The 17694-nt window shown below is 39.0% G+C and overlaps 1 protein-coding gene across 14 annotated transcripts in view; it reads right to left on the reverse strand.

The window, feature by feature from the left end:
• Nucleotides 1–17694, reverse strand: part of ERC1 (ELKS/RAB6-interacting/CAST family member 1) — a 282238-nt gene that overhangs the window by 183171 nt on the left and 81373 nt on the right. For all 14 annotated transcript variants that reach the window (XM_039570271.1, XM_039570277.1, XM_039570270.1 and 11 more), the window contains one exon: nt 12120–12287. In XM_039570271.1, the coding sequence (XP_039426205.1) occupies nt 12120–12287 (168 nt within the window). The remainder of the gene's footprint in view (nt 1–12119; nt 12288–17694) is intronic.

The raw sequence follows: 17694 nt of genomic DNA on the forward strand, positions 1-17694 counted from the left end.
CTGAAATAATGTTCCTGCTATTAATTTTAAAGGTTAAATTCCCAAGACTAGCAACAATGCAAAGCTTTAGGCAAAGCATGACTTCTCACAAGGGTGAGATTTTTAAGTTGTTTTAAAGTTCAGGACAGATCAAAACCATTTTCCATTTTTTCAGTAAAATTTTGGCAAATGCAAATCAGGGTTCCTTCCAAAGTTCAGCTGCACTCAGTATGCTTTTTTTACTTTTAGATCCAACCAACATGAACATGGTCACATTGTTGTCAAGTAATATTCAGAGATTCTTGTTCTTGAACCATCATACCAAAAACCATCCCAGGGAAGACTGGATTAACTTTTATTCTGCTTCCCAATAAAGTTTTCTTTTTACTGCTCTTCTACTTTGCTGCTTACCTGGAACATTACTGTCTTTGCAACATCACACTGGAATACTGTGCACTTTGGAAATGTCCTGATGTTGCTGAATTTAAAATAGTAGAATTTTGTAACACCTTGAACTGATACAGGGAGTCTTACATGGGCTAACAAAGGAACATAAAGGTGCCTTAACAAAAAGAACCAGGCTAGAAAGGGTGAGGTGAGCATAGAGGAGGACAGGACTAAAAGTGAATTTAAAATGGCTGAACTCCAGCATTCTGGCATATCTTACACAATCATCCTGATGAACTGCTACACAGGGCCCAGTTGAAAGTCAAATGAGCTCCCAATTAAAAAAAGAAAAACCAACAAAGTTGTTTGCTTTTCCAGGTAATAAAATCCTTTTGTCATTTTTACTCTTGTGATCTCTAATCTGCAAAAAGTCCTTTGAAATTAGCATAAAGCTCTCCAGTGTTTAGCTTTCAAATAAAGTATTTTGTTGCTATGCAGCTTAGAAAGGACAAAGAACTTACTTTTGTGATTTCTACTTAAAGCAAAACCTTAATTGTCAAATAAATATATGGATCACAAACAGGCACATTGCTACTGCTTCAAAAGGAAGCAACTTGCAGACAGAGGAAAAAAAAAATCTAGGAATTGCAGGACACTTCATGAAATTAATGCTTTATTCTTGACCTAAGCTTGCAATCTGGTTGACTTGAGAAAAGAATGGTGTGCAGGAAGAAGTGCTGATTCAAGAAAAATTGACCTAACTTGTATAGACAGTTAATTTTTTTGTACCTCTAGTAAAGGAGCAACAAAGAATTGACATTGATCCAACAGACTATTCTCTTTCCATTGCCTTTTCATACAAGGGTGCTTTGTGAGTAGATTTATACCAGCCAGAAAAACAGTTAATCTATGTTTACGTAAATAATCTCTAAGGACATCTATTTCTATCCCTTCATTTTCCTTTGTCCTCCTTTCTTTTGCATACCCAGCCAACCTCTGGTAGCACCAGTTTGCTGACAGATCACTGCAAAGCAGAACTAAGAACAGTCACCATAAAGTGAACTGTAATTCTAGTACCTCCGGAATAGCAAAGGTTTTTTCTGTACTGTCACATTCCCTATAACAAGCAGTATTTAAACCAGATCTTTCAAATCATATTCTCAAAATGTTACTATCATGTTTGCAATCCTTCTCTTCTGCTAATAAATAGCTTGAATTTCCTTCAAACCTAACACAATCCTGTCACTAAAGTTTGCTATTTCTGAAAACTGATACTGAGAGGCATTTTCCTTACAAGCTTCTAAAGACACTCCAGCACAATTCAAATCAGGCGGAAAAAAAAATAAAAATTAGGACCCCAAGAGTTAAAACTGATTTTTGAGTTGGTAAATGTCCCGAAATTCACATTTTCAGGGGAGCTAATGTATATGTTGTTCTTAAGCGTTGTCTCAGTTCCAAAGCACTGCCTAGAAAATATTACACATTAGCAATGACTCACATCCTTAGACAGCTGTAAACCAGTTAAATTTAGTTGAGGAGTTGCTTCATTCTGAGGAGGTTCAACAGTATCAATAGCCTAACCCAGTTAAAAGCAGAGCCTTTGAACCACAAAATCCTTCCATGGATGCTGGTCAGTACAAGGCAGGGGTCTGACCTGAGGCATTCTTCCTGGCCCACTGATAGTGGCTGTGTCTCAATGCATACAGATATTAATATGAATGGACAACATTTCATGTAAAATGCAGTCAAATTACAAAGGTGTAAAACCTGCTCATAAGATATTTGATTCAGCAATATGTGAGCCAGTTGGTTGGTTACATATGGTTAATTACATAATCCATTGAAAATTCTCTATCACTGGTTTATCTTAGAGCTTCTCTGGGTGACCCCTTTTGTTGGTATTCATCAGGTAAGAGACTGCAGCCATTATCCACCACTAAGATTTCAACCTTGGTTGTTCTTTAGGACAATTTGTTGGTTCCAACTTGAGTGTGATACTTTCATTCCCACATGGAATTCAAAACAAAACACTGCTATCATAAATAGCAAAAAAAAAAAAAAAATAGTTTAAACTCTGTTTCTCCTCTTCAATGAAGTTTAGATATTACTCATTTATTTCATTTATACTAAAATGTCATTATACTGAGAACCATAATTGAAATCATCTGGTAATTAACTTCCCAATCTAATTAAGAATAACGTCCATTTTGTTAAAATTCTGGCCTAACCATGCAGAATAACATCATGGTAATTCTCCTTTCAGCTGTGTCCTGACATTATGAAGCAGTCTCTAAGACTGTGTTTTCCAAAGTTTTACTCCTACGACCTACCAAACACAAAAGGATTAAAAACCCAACTATTCTGGGGACATTTACTCACTCCTGTTCCAAGTCTCTGAATAGGCTTTGACAAAAATGTGCACAGATTTGACTTAGGAAAGTTCATTACAGAGAGAACACAAATACCAGAAATTGGAGTAATTTCATATTGATGGTTCCCAAATGTTCAAAAAAAGGAAAACCAAAAGTACTTTACTGTGCAAGGCTGATAAAACTAGGGGGAAAATTGGACCTAGGAATTGTTAAGTTAGATCTGATACTCTATTTTGTAAGAAGCAGAATAAAACTAACAAGTTGCGACACTGCTTTTAGAACATCTCAAGGTTCACAAGGTTAACACTTAAAGTAACATTTTAGAAGTGTAAAGTGAAAAAGTTTCCACACTAACAATGAAACTTCTTTACTTGGATAAACCATGTGCTGTATTTCATTGATACTTATTGTGAAATAGACTGTCTTCATCCTATGGCAACTTGATCTCCTTTACTCAGCAATACTGATGATGTTTTCCTGACTTGCTTGAGATTTTGGTTTTGGTTCTACACAGAGTAAGGATACTGTAATACTGATAGCCCCCTGCTTAGAGACACACAGTACAGTGCTACATATCACACCCTCAGTGCAGAAAAAAAGGGGGCAAGAAAAGACACAAAGAGAGGAAACTCTTAACTCCTCAGAGCACTGAGATAGCCAAGAATGGAAATCAGGGAGCAGAAAAGACCAACCACTGAGGCAGACCAATGGGCAGGATGGGAACATGGGATTTAATGTAGATTATAAAGGAAATCCTCACAGCAAACTAAACTCCATTTACATTATCATTCAGGATCGCTCAAGCAGAAAGCTGTACAACTTGAACAAAGATTTTAAATTAAATTACGATTCAGACACTGAATTACTTTGCCCAAATCATTGATTTATTATGATCAAAGATACACTGTAAACTAAAACTGTTCTAACCCTGAGGGAAGAGCTCCGGAAAGGAGGGATGCTTCTAATCCCAGTGTAAAACGTGGCCAGTGAACTGTGATTGTCCTGCTTCATTCTCCTAGAAAGGATATGGAGTGATGAATAGGGAGGGATTAGGAAGTCATGCTGTAAATACTAAACATGAATGTGTGTGTGTATTTTTCAGTATTTAGTTATCATTGCTCTTACAGAATTACTTCAGAACACAATGATAGGTGACTAAATATCAAACTCTCACATTAGTTAGTGATCCATACTCATAGACCCCCCAAAATTTTAAGAACCTAATGTCTGAAATTAGTACCATCATTCGCTGGAACCTCTTCATCATGAAGAGGAGCATCCTAAGTATCAAATGCATGCTATTCTGAGACAAAGGAACCTTAGTTTCTTCTGCTGACACTACTCCATGCTGACCAGTTTTCTTATCCTTTGGCTGAAATCATAGATTTGAAAGCTGTTTATACACTTGTGCCTTATGACAGTCCTAATGACTGTATAAATATTGTGCAGAGACCCTGCTTTGAAGACTGTGCAGCCTAGTGGGTTCAAAATGCACTCCTGAATCCAGGAAACTATTGATTTAAACCGAAAAATTATCCCTTCCTTGTTCTAGTGAAGATCCCTAAGTTGAGTAACACCATCACTAATGTCTGTTCCAGACACAGCTCAGACAAAACCCCCAGGGGCAGAAAACGCCTGGTGACCAAAGCGCTGGAAATTCTGAAGCCTTGCAACCCAGAGAGCAGTGAAAAGCCATGTGAGGAAGACTGATGTAAGCAACCTCAAAAATGGGACACACCCTTGGTTTTCCTTCCTCTTCAATCATAGGGAAGTTTGTGTTTGTCTTGCATGACAGTGAATACACCAACAAAGCTTATTAGCTTTATCTTGCCAGAAAAACCACACGTTTAATTCAGAATGAAGGCAAGGGGCCCCAGAGTTGGCTGTCTTCCCAGATCCCTTCAAGAAACCCAAATTTGTCAGTCCCCCTGCCAATGAGTAATGTCCTGTCTTGCCAATCAAGAGGTTATCTCAAGGCCCAAAAAGGACATAATATTAAAGTGACTGCTCCTCTCTGAGGGATACTAAAAAAGTTCCTTCCATATATGACAGATTTGCTGAGTTGTGGTTTCAGATAATACCAGAAACTCCAATGGAGTTTTCTTGTGACTGGGCTGTTGCTATCAGTCTTGTGTGACACTGTTACAGCAGTGTGCATCAGTTAAAACCCTGCTTTATCCAGCTACAATAGCTGAACCACAGAACCAACATCGTTAACCTCATGGGCCTGTTTTCTTTCTTTGTGTGAGCCTCCTTATCTACAAGGATTACTTCAGAAAAAAAACAATCAAGCACTTTACTTACTAAAGTCAACAGGCAAGATTCTTTAACATCATCCATATAAATGGAGAGAGCATTCCTTACATTAGTTCTCAAAATAGGAAATTGACTTGCTATTTGGCACACAGAGCAACGTTTGATTTTATAAAAGAATATTGGCATACATCTGGGAATATAGGTACATATGCTACATATAATAATTTTTATTGTGCTATCACAAAATGCACCAAAAAAAGTGGTAATATAAAAATAAAGAAGCACATTCTCCACTTAAAATTCTAAATTATAACATAGGCAGGCATAAAACCTTATTTTGAATCCAGTAGGTTTGTCTGCCATAGATGCTGCAGTAGCAGTCATAACCGTGCACTAAAAATTACTGTAATAGCATAAATAGTATATTCCTGGAGAACACACTGTCACCTCTACCAGCACCTGCAAACTATGGACTATCTGCCATGGAAAATACTGTCTTCAAGCTAAGCCTGTGGACCTTTTAGGATCCATATTCCAAATCAGAAAAATGTACGTTATTATATATGGCTCAAAAGAATCAAAGACACCGAATCTTTGGGATCTACCTGAAGCTGCTGTAACAAGCTCTATATGGTAATAAGCCACCTTTAAAACTAAACTAGCAAGGAGCTGAAAAGTGATATGAAGAAACTGTGCTATTCTCCTGGCCTAATATCATCTTACTCAAGGAAGGAAAAAAAAAACCAACAACACACCACGCCACCTGAGCTGGGCTGCAATTACTCTGAAAGGTCTTAATGGGTTGTCAGAGAACTGGAACATCAAAATGGAAGGGCAAGAATCCTACTTTCAAAGTGGTCATGGCTCACTGTAAAATGAAAATAAAGTCTGTGTTGTGTCCTAGTTTTCCACGTGGAAATTAAACAACTAACCTCCTACCTGGATGGCAGAAAGGAAAAAAACCTCACAGGATAATTATGCTGAATTTGAACTCACTTAATGAAGCCTTTTCAGTCTTCTTTGGCACTTTCATTGCTACCACAACTAGTATTTTGAGAGAGATGAGGGATTAAAAGCCTGTCTAATTTTTCCTATTATTCCTCTAACTGAAGATAATACTATTATCTAAAAATCCCACCTCACATGGTAAAGCAATTCTGAGAGTATACTGGTGAAAAGAGAAGCTACTGTAGCATCTTGGAGTCAAAGGGTAACCAGTAAGCCAGAACAGCTTCTAGAAATTTCTAAAAGGCACAAATTCCAATTTTGTTTTGTTCAGTGGTCGTCAGCAAGCCTGTAACAGAAAGGTCTGAATGAAAGAAAAAGCAGCAGCAGAAGAGGTCTGATATCCCTTCAGGGACACAGAGACACAAGTTCCCCATGACACTCCAGGACATATCTTTGAGGTCACATCTGTCAGGTTTAATAACGAAGCTGACACAAGCCTGCAGGGATGTTTGTTCTTTTTTGTGGCATTTGAAATCTCTGAACTGGGTTTAGAACCCATACAGTGGCATGACTTGAGACCTGGAGTAACAAGAGCAGAAGTACAGCTCTTTCTGACAGAGAGAGACTTAGAGAAATACTCTTGTAATTGGGCTGGATAAGCCACAGAGCTCCTGAAGAAGAGTACCTCTTTCATCAATTCTAGCTGAGCAGAAAGTCCAGCACATCCACCTTTACCTCCCTGCAGAATCTGGGCTGATGAGCTGGGCCTATATGGTGCTCCTCCTTAAATGTTCATGATTCAAGCACATTAAAAGCAGAGAATAAGCTTGCCCACAGGAATGTTACAGAAGCAAAAAATTACCCAGTCTGAAATAGGAGGGCACATGCACACACACTTTGTAAAGATGAACATGCAGCCCATCTTTGCTGGGACAGTCTGTGCCCTTTGCTGCCAAGTTATTCCTTGCCCTGCAGCTGGCACAGATGGAGACTCGGACACGCTGCAAGTATGACCAAGCCATTGCCTACAGTGTGGACACTGTGGGACTTCTAAGCACTAAATGCTATCGTAGAGAGGCTCAAAGGGATCTCTCCAAGTCCAGCCTGCATTTTATGAATTCTTAGAAAACCATATATTCACTCGCTTGGTAGGCAAGTTCAGGTCACACCTTGGATGAAACTCGCATAAACTGAATTAGATGTTTGGAAATGCAGTTCCTTCTCTGAGCTCTCTCATCTCCTCCAGGTTGGAGCAGAGGAGCTGTTTGAGTAGGTAAACCTACTTCAGAGAAGAGGGAATAGACAGAAAATAAACTTTGAAGTACAAACACTGCCCTTCAAGGTTAGGAATCCTAAACCAACACTGCTGTTGTAGTAACTATGAGCACTACTGATTTTAAACAACTGAGTTACACATTTCATTTGCAGCCCCTCTCTCCTGCCACATGATATTTCTCACCATTAAGCATAAGATATTTATTCTGATTCCTAAGTTTTCTGAAAAGCAGAGAACATTAATGTCCGGCGGAGAAAGGCAACGTATCTTATTCAAAAGTGCAGGAGCATTGGAAACCTTCCCAAATCCTAACTAAACAAGTCAGCACAGCCACCAACGAAAAAAATGAATCTGTGCTCTTCCTTTATCACAGGTCAATTATCACACAGAGCATGGGGAGCTGCCAGAAACACTGCTATGCCCAGACACTAAAACTTGCATTTTATTTGCCTGCAGCTGCATTGCACAAAGAAGGGAGTGTTAACCCCCCTCCCCAAGACAAAACATGACCTACCCCCAAAGCAAGAGGTGATTGATTCCCTGGTTTGGGGTTTTTTTTCCTTTCAGTGTACTATTACTTATCTTTTGTCCCAAATGCTATTTCCCTAAAATGCTTTGATTGCAAAATACTGATTTTTTTTTTTTCCCTAATTTCTTTTCATCCTTGTCTACCAGCATAGATAGCCAGATGTAGCAAAAAGAGTAATGAAGCACCATTTAATGTTTTTCAGGTTCAGATTTCAAATTTGCCCAGCATGGTCCCTACTTCATTTTCAAAGACACTCTCGCCTGGCCTTGAGTTCTAACAACATTAAATGAGATTTTATGCAAGATCTATTTTCAATGAAATGAGAAAAAAATAATCCTGAAGCTCTATAAAACTAAGATTTTGCATTAAATTTTCAGACATAAAGCCAAAGTCTCCAAATTTCTAGTATTTGCCCTACTTCTATTGTCTAAAATAAAGGTACTACCAAGCAGCATCACTGTAGGAGTTTAGAACTGGAAAGACTCCAGGATTTAAAATGTGAAGCATGTGGTTTCCTCAGCAACCTGGAAAATGTATTTTGGTGCCTACTGGGTATCAGTAATGATGCCAATTGTCATGTTAATTTTTCAGATCTTTGTTGTTCATAATCTTCTTCCGTGTCTTTTAACTGAACTCTAACCAACCAGTAAACTTTCATTCTTTCTTCACCTTGACTTTTGGATGACTAAAGAGTATTCTTTATAGTTCACCTCCTTTAACCAACGCAACCACGGTAACGGTTCAGAAAGCAAACCATGAGGTGGTCTGTTAATAAATCCAGAGACCCAAAAATAAAGGGTACATTTTAAGTAATTTTTTGTTTCAACAGCAGCAATTTAGGATAGCACAGTTTTGGGCACCATGCCAAACAATTCCTTGTCATGGTCACCAGAATAGGTGATTACACATCTAAAACAGTCACAGAAAATAAAAAAATTATGAGGTCCAAATACCCATCTGACTGTGGCTACATTCTAGTACAGGCAATCTCTAAATTTCAAAAGAAGCAAACAACTCTTCTTAAGTGGCCATGTTAGGCAAGTTAATGATTTTTTAATAAATTCTGTTCTTTTCAGATCTTTATCACTTTAGCTTTTGCTACCAATTTTCTTTGTGCCTAGCCTTAAAAAATATTAGTGTGCAAAATTTAGTTGATTAGAATCCAACCTCAAAAATATCTGAGTACCTGCTGAGGGAAGAGTACTTGGTGAAAACTGATTGGATAGTGTCTACTAATCCAATTCTTAATTTGGTTAAATTCCTTCAACATGCCAACACCTTTACCCTGTTCTTTCTCATGACTGCTGCTTCCAAATACATATTATTTCCACAGAAAAACATTAATTAACACTATACAAGAAAAGCACTTTTTGTACCACGTGCCTTTCGCGATCTTCCACTGTATTCACTTAAAATGCCTGAGCACCATTTAAATCATGTCAATAAACTTAAAACAAACATTTACTATCAGATAACTAAGCCAGCAAAAGAAAAACCCAGACAAACCACTATCTATAATATCTAGGACCTCTGAAGACACTTCAAGCTGTACCTTCAGGTCTTCAACTAGAATGTAAGACTAAAACCTGATCTGTCTGACCATACCAGTTTGTAACCAGAGCGAGGAATAAAAAGACTATTGTGCATGGAGGTAAAGGTTTAAAGACTCCATTTTTTTTTTTTTATGGCAATAAAATTCTGAACAGTCCTGGAAGGTCTGAAAGATGGCACTTGGATAAGGCACAAATCAAGATGTGCACTTTAAGAAGATGCACTCCAGAAATGCGAGAACAGAAAAAATAAATCACAGTTTACAAGGATTAAGAGACAAATATTTATATGAGAGGAGCTACAGGCTTCTGAGGTTCCAGACAGAGGGCAGAAATAGCTATGTGTGCAGTCATAAAAGGACAGCCATACATACCAGATAACAATGAGAATTCATAGTTTTTCTCTAGCACCTGAAACAGATTTCATGCAAGTTCTCATAACTTCCACAGTAATACATATTAAAAAATCAGACCAGTCCTTCCTTAGGTATATTCTCAAGCTCTGCTTTTCTGTGGAAAAATTTTAAAGAGAACAAGAAAATGAAAAGCCCTAACTATAGAAAATCCCACACCTAGTCTTCAATTCCAAGTCTAGACAGGTAACTAAAAATCTGAGTTAAAGACATCAATCCTTGAACTTTAAAGGCCTGAATTTCTAGTTATTTACCCCAGGCTATACAAAAAATAAAAAGTAATTCCATATTGCACTACAAATCTCAGATAAAAGAATTGTCACCTGGATGCTCCACAAGAATATTCTAGTTTAGCTAGTTACAGAAACAAAAAATAATCTTTGAATTTACAACCCGCACAATTTAACTGTTCATGTTAAAGGAAATGCCTCCAGCTAAAGCAAATTCAAATCTCTGCATGTGATTCTAGTTAGCAGCAGGAAATATATGTTTTTCTACAGATAAGTTATATGGCTTTTACATGGAACAGCTTGCCCAGAGAAGCTGTGGATGCTCCATCCCTGGAAGCATTCAATGCCAGGCTGGACGGGGCTTGGAGCAACCCAGGATAGTGGAAGGTGTCCCTGCCCATGGCAGGGGGGATTGGAACTGGATGGGCTTTACGGTCCCTTTCAGCCCAAAGCATTTTATAGTGGTTTGTTTCGATGGGTTTTTTTGTTTTGTTCTTGTTTAAGAAGTTCAGAGACAGCTTTAGAGAACACCACAAACTGCAGTTTGTTATGGTAGTGTTATCTCAGTGGAGCTATCTGGGAGAACAGGACCTCAAAGCCTTCACACCTAAAAGCCTGGTCCTTTCTTTCCAGTCTGAAGACACCAGGTGCTTTCACTTGAAAGCAGCAGGGAATGGTCCTGAAGAAACAGGTCAGATGTGTGAAGACACAAGATGAAACTGTCTCAATATGCATTACAGTGGTCTCAAAAAAACAAGTATTAAAAAACGGGTAAAAAGAGAACCTTTAGCTGCCTATAAATGATCTAATGAAAGATCATTCTCAAGTGTCAAGTGGAGCAAGAAAACGTGGGAAAAACCAGTGTAAGAGTAGGTGGAAATAAACCAACCTCAGTGACATTTAACATTTACACAAATGTCAGATTCCCCACCTCCTGGCTAAACATTCAGCTGGGATCCCAATCTGTGTCTGGTGGGTGCATGGCCAATTTTGTAAAACAAAAAGAAACACAGCACAAAAGTCAGAAATTTGCGTTTCTAAAAGGATGAACAGTCAAAAAAATGAGACTGTGAAGACTGGGAATTAGGGCTCTGTTCTAGAATTATTAATGACTTATTTGTGGCTAAAGTCCATGCCTGAACTTGAATTCCCACATGATGTTTACTGTAACAGAGCTGAACATGACCTAAGCCCTCATGATTTATGGCTATAGACAAGAAGAAAAGGCATTGGCCAGGCATCAGAAATTAATCAATATTCTGAACTATTAATATCACAAGAACTCCACAGAATTGTTTAAAGGTCTAGGAAAACAATACAACAAAAAACCCCACATCCACAGCCTAATACATTGAATAAGAGCTCCAAGAACAGCTTCTCTAAAGATACAGAGAAAAAAATATTCTTCAAATTAAAATTTATTGCAAAATAACATTTCTCTCTTTTTACCCTGTGTAGAGGAAAACTGGGATATTCTGTGTGTGCAATTTGCCAACAATCATCCATAATGACATCCATTGCTCTAGGACTCCATGTCCTCTGGGAAACCTCTCTAATTTGTCTGACAGGGTCTACATTTTTTTTCACCCAGACCTCCACCAGTTCACTGATAAGGTCTGCATTTTCTTATCCAGAGAGATATGAAGGATAGTCTGATTATCCTATTCTAGCAGTTCCCAAGAAATATTAATTATGAAAAAAACAGCATTTCTAACAAAAGTTACACAAAGTTCTTCCCAAACTTTCCAAGTAGGTTACAGAGAAATCATCCTGGCTGCTTCTACTGGTATAACCCCTCATTCATTTAGTCACATACTGAAGTCATAGCCAGCCAGTGCCCTGTGCTTCAAATCAGCGTGGCTTTGGTAAGGTGCTGCTAGGTGTGAAAGGACTGATTTTTCAGATGATGTGCCCTCATAAAAATGCCTCAGCCACTGGTAATATTAAAATGGAAGCAGAAGCAGCACAAGCAATCACTGAAAGGCAACAACCTCTGTTTTGAATTCTACTTTTTTTGTCAAAAATTCAAACTGAAATTCATCCTTCATCATATTCCCATTGCATCAATGGACTCGAACATTAATCTCCAGAATGCAAATTCTAGTTCAGACTTTTTGACAGCCTTGGGAATCGAGATGCACCAGAGGTGTTTATCTGACTTAGAGCTCTCCAATCTCACCTTCTTCTGAAGAACATTAACTTTGCGTTCCTTCACCTCCAGCATGTCCTTGAGGTCATGGATCTCGCCTGCTTGAGTCCCCTTCTCCTCTGCCATCTCCTGAATCTGCTTTGTCTTCTTGTTCAGCATAGTCTCCTTCTCTTCCAGACGTAACCGCAACGCATCCACCTGGGTTCAGAAATGCAGGACAAGCTTTGTTTAGCACTGAAGGAAAGTTAGAAAAGTTAAACTACACTTCCACAGGAGAAATAGTACAAATAGATTCAGAAATCTAACACCACTTTATTTAAGAATTCAACATACATAATATTGGGATAAAACAGTTATTACAAGTGACAGGAGACTAAACAGTAAAAATAATCAACCACGTTCTTCCCAAACTATATGAGAATAATGCTCCTTCTTGGAAAACCTCAAATCATACTTCTCACATAACTCAGGCTTGTATCATACAATACTGAAATTTTTCTCCTCAAAGTGGAAGACAACATAATGTGTTGCTGAGAAGTTCTGTCACATGCAGGGAAACTGACCCTTTTACTTGAAACATTACTAATATTCAGAGAATAAACATTGACCCCTTGTACTAGACAGTCACTTTATATTCTAAGTTTTAATCACAATAGTAGCTGAGCCTGAAGGTAATGAAAGCAGAGCTCTTTGCAGCCACTGCAGATCAAAACTGGAAAGAGGTTACCTTAGGATGGCTAAGAATATTTTGGTTTAAAAAGCAAAGCAATAGTTTAAATATAACATGTTTTCTGCAGCATGCAGTTTTATATTAAAGGTAAAATTGAACAAATGACACAGTACAGGATACTGTGGGTGCAATTTGGACACACAAACACACTTAGAGCTCCCATGGCCTGAGTGAATTTAGAAACACACTCTGGAAACTCTGTGGTGACCTCACACTTCAAAACTGCATGTTGAGCATCTTTTGCTTTTCCTTCTGCATTTCTCTTCCATATGTGAAACAGAGCTCACAAGACAAAGGAAATGGGAGAAGGAATCAGAGCTACCTGAATATAAATTTGATGAGAAGAATAAGGTCACCAGAGAGCACAGACTAATCTCAGAGACCATTGTGGAATACGAAATCCAACACCACCAACCTGCTCACGATGCCAAAAGAAACCCACTGACCCCTATCCGCTCGGCATTCAGACAGAGCTCAAACCTGCCAGTTGGCTGCTAATCGTATTTGACAGTATCAGATTTGGTTCCTGTTAGCTGAATCCATTACAGGACATCAGTCACACACAGTAAACAGGCTGATCAATGAATTTCTTGCTCCTTCTGCACAGCATAGACTAGCAGAGGGACGAAGTGAAAAGATGACAACCGCTGGACAACCCCAGCTGGGCTAAGAATTTAGGAACTCATTATCCTTATGGCATTTTGAGCAACGTTTGGTTTTAGCATGTTATTTTAACATGTAATTCCATTTCATTTTGAGTTGCTAATGGAAAAGTAGTCTGTGAGGCCCTGCATTTCCAGTGTGTGACACACAGACCCCGTTGCTGTTTTGTCTGACTCCTTTCACACAGAGCAGTAAGCACTTGCCTGTGGGGAAAGGAGCTGCCCTGCTCTCCCCATCAGCGCTGCAGCCCCGCTGCCACCTCTGCCCCTGGAGCCTCCTCACTTACACATACATTATTAAAATACATTCCTGACCTCTCACCCAGCAAGTGGGGCATGGAGTGTAGTCTGCAGGGATATTGGAGTACCAGGTCGTACCCAAATATGATTTATAGGACAGCTAGTGTTTGCAATGAAAGGTTTAGCAGGTGGATCAGGCTTTGTCTTTTTTCAAAAAACACAGTTTTATAGATTGATTAGGTATGGTCTTCTCTGGGAATCTTTGATATTAAAGCTAAGGGTCACTTTTATTAATTCTTGAAGGGAAACTGAAAATCTCCTTCACAAGAAAATCCAAATGCTCTCAACAGTTGTGTTGCAAAATATTTGAGACAGTCCAGATGCCTACAGCACAGTATTAAGTGAAAAGAGAACATCTGCAAATAGAAATTTATCCACAGAATGCTTTCAATTTTCTGATTGATTATTCTCTTTGAACTCTATATTAGCTTATGGTTTGGGGTAAATTGCATTCCTGGTTTTATTTGTGTGAGGTCCTTGCCTAGGAAACCATAGAAAACACTTTCAAAAGTATTTTCAAAGGCTGGCAGGACACACAATCATCACCTTAGCACTATTCCTGGCAGAACACTGCACTTGTTTATTCATGTCAGCTCAGTTTATGCATGGCATCCTCCCACAGCAACAAGAATTGAGGTCTGTGGGAGTCAGGTGATGCCAACTTCAACAGAGTCAGCTCAGGACCTTCTCAGTACACAGAAATGAGCAGGCAAACAGCTACTGAGGTGCTGACACCCCTTCTCCTGAATTTTGTGTCTTGGATGGTGTTGTCCTAACCCTGGGTTAACCTAACTGCTTTCACAGGAATGGACTGCCATGTCTTTAACTGCATATGGCAGGTTAAACCTGACAGGGCAGCTCAGGCAAGTCCCTCCTGCCACAGCGGGCTCACCCAGCTGCCCCTGAAGCTTCAGCACCATAAGCACACCCTGAACACAACAGCCCCCCCCAGGCACAGGGGCCACAGGTACCTCTCTCCAGGTGGATACCACACACAAGACTTCAAATCCTTCACTGTAAGAACACTAGATGAAGAACTGTGTTGGGAACCCCGGATTTGTCTTCACAGAGTTTTCCAGTAGCTGTAAATAACATTCTATGTCTCTGTTCTTAATGGGTCTGGCCATACATGAAACATGTAGAAGTCCAAATTTCTAAGGAAAATTCATCCCTTAGTAGCTCAAATTACTACCAAAATAAGCGCAATAAATGAAGTAATATTTAATATAAATCTCATCTTAAGCCTTTTTTAGAATCTTGAATTCTGTAATGACAGCCTTAGCATTCAGAATATTTCCAAACTATAGGGAAATCATTTAAATACTCAGCCAGCCACAGTGAGTCTCAGACCTCACTCTGTTTCTCACTGTGCTCCTGAGTTTCAGGAGCTTGCATTAATAGGACTGAGATTGAAAACAAGGGTTTTTTCTGAATTTTATGATCATCTCCACTGTACAGTAGCAAGCAGGGTATTCTGACCCTGGTGATTCCCACTTTAAGATGTCCATGATGCCTAGAAAAAACAGTGTGCTACTCTTTTCCTGAGTAGCTCTTCTCATCTACCTGTCACCTGTTCAGACCATGGCTGAACCATCGTTTAGATCAGTGAACCACACCATACTTCATCCAGTGGCACCCGAAGGTACAACCTTCCCTATGCTATATCCAAGCCCCAATTCCTCTGTAAGAGCAAGATTCTAAATTTTAATGCTCTGTAGGTATGACTACAGTAGAGGCAGCAAAAAGAACAGATGGAATACCAATCCTGAAATGTGTGCTCAGAGCCTGCAAAGGTTTCTAACAGGAGCCAGCCACTTTTTAAAGCAGATGTTGAAGTAATTCTATGTCAGCACTCAAAGATCATTGAGAAATGCACAGAGACATGAAATTAAAATTGGTATGCGAGCTGAGAGTTGCTTTTCACCTTCTGGAGCTATTGTTAGGTGACGTCTCCAAGAATGAGCACATTTTAAAAAGGATCAGTTTCGTGACATTCCATTACTAACTTGCAAACATATCATATAAATACAAAAAAGGAGTTCAGCCTTTTTACTGATAGCACAGTCTGTAATTAAGACTTTAAAGCTATGTTTATTGACTGATTTGAATCAGTGGTAGTTCACAAGACTTAATTCTCTATTTTTGCCATTGATCTTTCTCTTTAACTAGATTAGAGTTGACTCTTCAGCCCCTTATACCAGTTGCAGCAATATCCAGTGTGGTCTGTAGATGGGAGTGAGCTCTTTGTGAACACTGAGCTCCAGCTGTCCAGACAGCTGAGTCACATTACACAGCCATGCCATGGAGCAGAGGTGCACACGCCTGGCTTTGTGCAGAGCCTGGTGCTTCCTGCCAGGGTTAAAAACCCAGTGCAGGACAGAGGTACTGCTCCCAGGCCTGCTCAGGCCAGAAATGAGCTCAATTGTTCCTCCACAACGTCTAGCACGAGACATTGAATACTTGAGCACAGTGAACTCAGTCCTGTGAGCTCACCTCAGTGTTGGCAGGTGTCAGCACTGGGTCTTCAGGTAGCTGGTGCTGAGCAGTGTTACTGGAAACACCCAGCTCCCATTTGGACACTCCTCACTAAATGTAATCCACTCTCTGTCTCTGATTTGCCAGAGTCTACTGCAGTTTCAAAATGCCAGTAAAAGCCCCAATAAAGAAAGAGCCTTAGAAAAATTTATGTTCTACTGAGACATTCAAAGCAAATAAAAACTTCCACATGATTAGATTCATTTTTCTACTGAATATTAATCTGAATTTACCATAGGAATGGACCAATTACAGAACCATGCCAGCTTAGGCAGTGTACAAAAATAAAGGAGAACATTCTCGCTGGTTAAGGCAACTTCCCACTGAAGCCACATAACTTCTGGCACTGACCTAAGCTAAAGGGCTCACTGGGTAAAAACTTTATAAGGATAAAGCCTTAATTCCAGCATAAATACTAACTTATTTTTTGTTTTGTTTACAAAGTGACTGTACAATTTTAGAGCTATTTTTAAAGGTTTATTCACCAATTGAAAAGTTAACCACAATATTCTCTCCACCCAGCAGCCCTCAAGATAAACACCCCACAAACAGCTCACTGTTGTTTGTAGTTCTAGAGTGGCAGGTGGCAAATCCATTTTTGAGATATTGTATCGACACTATTCCCCACCTATGGGCAGGTTTCTTTAACAGAAGACTAAAGAAGAGGTAGAGGCTCATGAAGGTATTCTCTTTTATTTTCAAATGTTTATTTAAATATGAGTCTAAAATACCGATCCCCTCTGAAGATGTCTGACAATTTTTGTCAGAAACTGCACCCCTCTTCCTCCTCACAACTCTCTCCAGGGTCTTGAGAGAAGCTAGCTGTGTTTTTACACTGAGCAGTGCTGTCAAGAAGTGAGGCCAAGCAGGATCTCACATTCCTACCCCACTCCCAAAGAAAATCCTTCTATGGAAAGATATCCTTTCCTTTAAAAAATCCAAATCATCACAGGATGCAGTGACAAACATCTCAGTGCTGTATGTTCTCAGCATGTTTCAATCCTATACTTAAGAGGATCACCTGTGAACACAGAGAAAAGGTAACTGGGTGATGATTTAATTGTTGAGCTTTCTGACAAGAACTCCAACCAGGGTGAAAAAGATGAGACTATCTTTCAAAAGTATAAATATCTTCTTGGAAGGAGGAATCCAGTTTGGTTTTGTAGTGCTACATGAGAAACTCATTTGGAAGCAGCCAGTGAAGAACAAATATTCTCAATGATTATTTAGTAATATTACAAGTTAGAGAGTAGAATAATTTTCTATATTAAAGAAGTACTTTGGCCTTCAGCTAAAATAAAATCAAGATGTTGTGAATAACTGTCAAGAGTATCTATCAATGGTATATAACCAAGCCTTTTTGGTTTTAAATGTTCTG

Source organism: Corvus cornix, chromosome 1A (genome assembly GCF_000738735.6).
Source record: "Corvus cornix cornix isolate S_Up_H32 chromosome 1A, ASM73873v5, whole genome shotgun sequence".
Lineage (NCBI taxonomy): Eukaryota > Metazoa > Chordata > Aves > Passeriformes > Corvidae > Corvus > Corvus cornix.